General features: G+C 36.0%; 1 protein-coding gene across 1 annotated transcript in view; it reads right to left on the bottom strand.

Annotated features, from left to right (window-relative positions):
• Positions 1–4,394, bottom strand: part of LOC107556011 (phosphatidylinositol 4,5-bisphosphate 5-phosphatase A-like) — a 26,824-nt gene that overhangs the window by 8,065 nt on the left and 14,365 nt on the right. The window contains exons 6-11 of the mRNA XM_016238978.1: positions 3,378–3,489; positions 3,025–3,134; positions 1,832–2,033; positions 791–928; positions 582–665; positions 365–469 (exon numbers count right to left, since the gene is read on the bottom strand). Of these exons, the coding sequence (XP_016094464.1) occupies positions 365–469; positions 582–665; positions 791–928; positions 1,832–2,033; positions 3,025–3,134; positions 3,378–3,489 (751 nt within the window). The remainder of the gene's footprint in view (positions 1–364; positions 470–581; positions 666–790; positions 929–1,831; positions 2,034–3,024; positions 3,135–3,377; positions 3,490–4,394) is intronic.

Here is a 4,394-nt window from a genome sequence, read left to right as displayed (position 1 = left end):
TCATATGTGTTCTACTGAAGAAACAAAGTCACCTACATCTTAGCAGATAAACATAAAATTTTCATTTTTGGGTGAACTATCCCTTTAAGTCCAGTACGTGTTCATCTTAAAATAACATTTACTACTACTAATAATAATATAATAATATTTTTTTTTTGCATTTTATGGGCTTCATCTTATTTTATTTCAGTTAGCTGTCATTTACAATTTTTTAAAGCCTTTTAACCTAATTTTAAATCTAATATTTAGATTTTATTTTAGCTTTATTTCAGTTTAAGGAAATACATTTAATAGTTTCAATGAGAAGCGTTTAATGGTGCATAGCTAGTAAATGCTGGAGTAAAAAGCTAAAGAGATTGTGTACCTGGAATGGCTCGGTGACACCCACAATGGAGCTCATATTGTTGCTATAATAACCCAGTATGAAGTCCCCTGAATCCTTTGGCAATTCTTCCTCGGTAAAAATCACCTGGAGAGTCCAAATCAAAAACTCCTCAGTAAAATTCACAAGCTTCAATATGTGACTTACTTACACAAGTGAATGTCTTTTTTGTGCAACTAAATGTATGATTTGCCCTTACTTGGTGCTCCTGTCTCAGGAAATCAGACTCTTCCTGCTTGGCCCAAACGTAACTCACATAGTCTTTATGATGTTTAAACCCAACCTGTGAATATACATTTTTGTACATATAAACACAACTCGAGTGACAAAAATTATATCTGTAGCTCTACATTTACCATCTTACTCCGACATGTAGATGCTCAGAACTGATGAAATGATTGAAATAACCTTGTAAAGTCCAATCCAGTCCCAAGAGCTTCGAGGAAAGTTGGGTGCCGCCTTGAATTTGGCCACTGCATCTGATATCTCTCTCCATTCATCCTCTACAAAGAGTGTTACCAAAGGCATGTCCACCTTATATGGGAACTGCAAGGAACATCACGTTAAACACATTGCACAAACCCACCATTAAAGTTGCTCTCAATAAGTATCAACAACAACTAATTGAGGCAAAAGTCAAAGACATTCATGACAGGTGAAACAGTACATTTGTACATTTATAACACTATCCTAGAGTATGTGTAACTTGGCGTTAAAGAAATAGTTCACCTAAAAATGAAAAAAATGTACTAATGTACTCACCCTCAGGCCATCCAAGATGTAGATGAGGTTGTTTCTTCATCAGATTTGGAGAAATTGCTCAGCAATGGATGCTCTGCAGTGAATGGGTGCCGTCAGAATGAGATTTGCCTGTAAGAGATCTTAATAAAGCTTGACTTGATTAATATAACGCTTCCTCCAGTGAAAAAGTCCATCTCCTGTTGTCTCTCACATCAAAATCCACCCACATATTTGTTTAGCTCTGTTTTGGACTGATTTGGCTTGTAAACGGTGTGTGCAGATTTCTCTCCTGATTCAGACGAAAGCACTGATTACTGTAGAAAGCAATACTATGGATAGAGAACTAGTATTTTAGCTGGAAGCATACACTCTAAAAAATGCTGGGTTAAATATAACCCATCGCTGGGTTATATTTAACCCAGCATTTTTTAGAGTGTAGGTTTGACGTTTAAACGTCTTAATGATGGTTTTGTTTGTTACAAACACGCATCTTTTCACTTCACATGGCATTAACTGATGGACTGGAGTGCTGTGGATTACTTGTGGATTATCGTGATGTTTTTATCAGCTGTTTGGACTCTGACGGCACCCATTCACTGCAGAGCATCCATTGCTGAGTAAGTCAAGCAAATCTGATGAAGAAACAAAACTCATCTACATCATTGATGGCCTGAGTCATTACAATCAGAACCATGTTAGTGTGCTGACCTGCAGAGTGAAAATAGAGGAGACGGGCTTGTGGTCACTGACGGTGTACTCCATGTGACTGCGGTAAAAATGCTGCGACACACAGGTACCGCTGGTTAGACATGACAACGAGCTGCGCCTCGACATGCTGTTGCTGACCTGAGCCATCGGCCTCAACCGCCAAAGTATGCGATCAGTCCATGCTGGCTTACGCTTCTTACCACTAAGAAAGAAAAAAGATTCACTTAAGTAACAATGCAACAATGGTAACACTTAAGGACCAATTCTCACTATTAACTAGTTGCTTATAAGCATGCATATTACTATCATATTGGGTGTTTATTAGCACTTATAAAGCACATATTAATGCCTTATTCTGCATGACCGTATTCTAGATCCCTTAATTCACCCCATACCTAAACTTAACAACTACCTTAACTATTAATAAGCAGCAAATTAGGAGTTTACTGAGGCAAAAGTCATAGTTAATAGACTTGGACCGGAAAATAAAGTGCAACCGCAATAATAATAGTAGCATTGTAGGAACTGAATACTATAAATGTGCAGGAGTAGCAGCATATATTCTCTTAGGGCACATATAATGCAGTTTTAGAGCTCATAACTCCCTCCCCACTTGAAAAATTTGAAATTTTAAAATTACATAAGGTTGTTGTGGTGGAAGAAAATATACCAAAAATATGTGAAAAATATTATATAATATAAAAAATATACAAAAAAATATGAGTCCAATTTATGTATGCAGTGTTTTTCACAATACACACTGTTTCATTGTTATGTTAATGTTAATCATATCTTCATGCCTTATAGCCGCATTTAGCAGATGGATGATAATATAGCTGCATTTTGTTACAATAAAAGTAATCAAGCAGTTGAAATTTGATATACAGTATATATATATATATATATACTGTATATATATATGACCCTACATGAGTGTACTATGTGCGGAAGTTGGACACTTATATATCCAATTTTATATAAAGAACTCTCTGATATAATAGTTACTTTTTGTGATTAAATCAAAAATAACACTGGAATCTGCTATATAGTATACAGTATATTGCTTGACGTGAGTGTACTGTATGTATGCAAAAAAAGTAACCCTTTACAAGTCCTTAACTATTTTTAGTCCATCTGAATCTGTTTAGAAGCATGATCTGATTCAAATGAAAAAAGTATGAAATGTCCTTTACCTGGTATCATACGTGTCTGTACCCACATCAAACTTATACGTAGGAGGGAATTTAATCGGGCCCTCGTGAAAGCCTTCGAGCACAGTCTCACTGTCTTTAGCCATATTCAGCTGCAGGACAAAGAGGACAACTCTACATTTAGTGTCACTATACTAGCACAGGGAAATATATAGATTAAACAAACATATTTATAATGCATTGTGTTTTGTCAATGTCTCGAGCTAAACTAAAAGGTATCTAAACGCCTTGTACAAAACAGTCACTCCTTCTTCAAAAGCATTTCATATTTTCATAATATTGACATAATGTTATTATCTGTAAAAACATGATCTTTGACAGTTAGAGGGACTCACCTGGTCTTTTTCCCATAATGTGGACAGTTTGTTACTGTCAATGGCTGCTTTCACAACTTGCATATCCAGGTCGTCGATTCGGAAGTTCAGGTCTCCAAACCAGAAAACCACACTGCAAACATTTATCCACGAGTCACATCACACAGATTTCAATATTAGTTTCAAGATCATATGGCCAATATATTTCATGGATTGGTCATATAATCATAGCAAACTCTACTAACATAATCTCATGAGAAAACACAACAGATCTTACAAATTGTCCATTTAAAATGCATTTATACAATTTGGTTCATGTAAAAATATAAATAGATCTAACCATCAGTAGAGCATGAGCACATGGTACAATAACATACGAATGAGATGCAAATTCGCCAGAAAGTAACATTTCCAACCACAGTGTTTTGTAGTAAATTAATTTAATGACAAGAAAAGCATGAGCAGAATTAGACATGGTTAGCTTTGTCTAAATAAATAAATGTTTTATTGTAGGGACATGTTCTTTTATTTTAATTTTGCAAAAAAAAATCTAACTGTAGACATACAGAAAACTGTATGTCTAATATAAAATCTGGGACCAGAAGCAAAAGCAGCTGAGAAGCAAGTCGTCCCTGAGGGAAACTGATACAACTGCACCATCTGTTGGTGAGATAAATAATTATGAATTATAATAAATGTGCAAAGAATTGTGGCTCACTTAGTTACACTTTCTTTGTAAGGCCCTGATGGGAATTAAATATGGGTGCAGTAATAACAATAGTGTGTTTATACTTTGTAAATCGTATAGTGTGTGTGTGTGTGTGTGTGTGTGTGTGTGTCTGTGAGAGTGAGTGAGTGTGTGAGAGAGAGAGAGAGAGAGAGTGTGTGTGTGTGTGTGTGTGTGTGTGTGTGTGTGTGTGTGTGTGTGTGTGTGTGAGAGTGAGTGAGTGTGTGAGAGAGAGAGAGAGAGAGAGTGTGTGTGTGTGTGTGTGTGTGTGTGTGTGTGTGTGTGTGTGTGTGTGTGTGTGAGAGAGAGAA

This window comes from Sinocyclocheilus grahami, unplaced genomic scaffold (genome assembly GCF_001515645.1).
Source record: "Sinocyclocheilus grahami isolate Dianchi unplaced genomic scaffold, SAMN03320097.WGS_v1.1 scaffold553.1, whole genome shotgun sequence".
In the NCBI taxonomy this organism is placed as follows: domain Eukaryota; kingdom Metazoa; phylum Chordata; class Actinopteri; order Cypriniformes; family Cyprinidae; genus Sinocyclocheilus; species Sinocyclocheilus grahami.
This window is presented reverse-complemented; position numbering and strand designations above follow the sequence as displayed.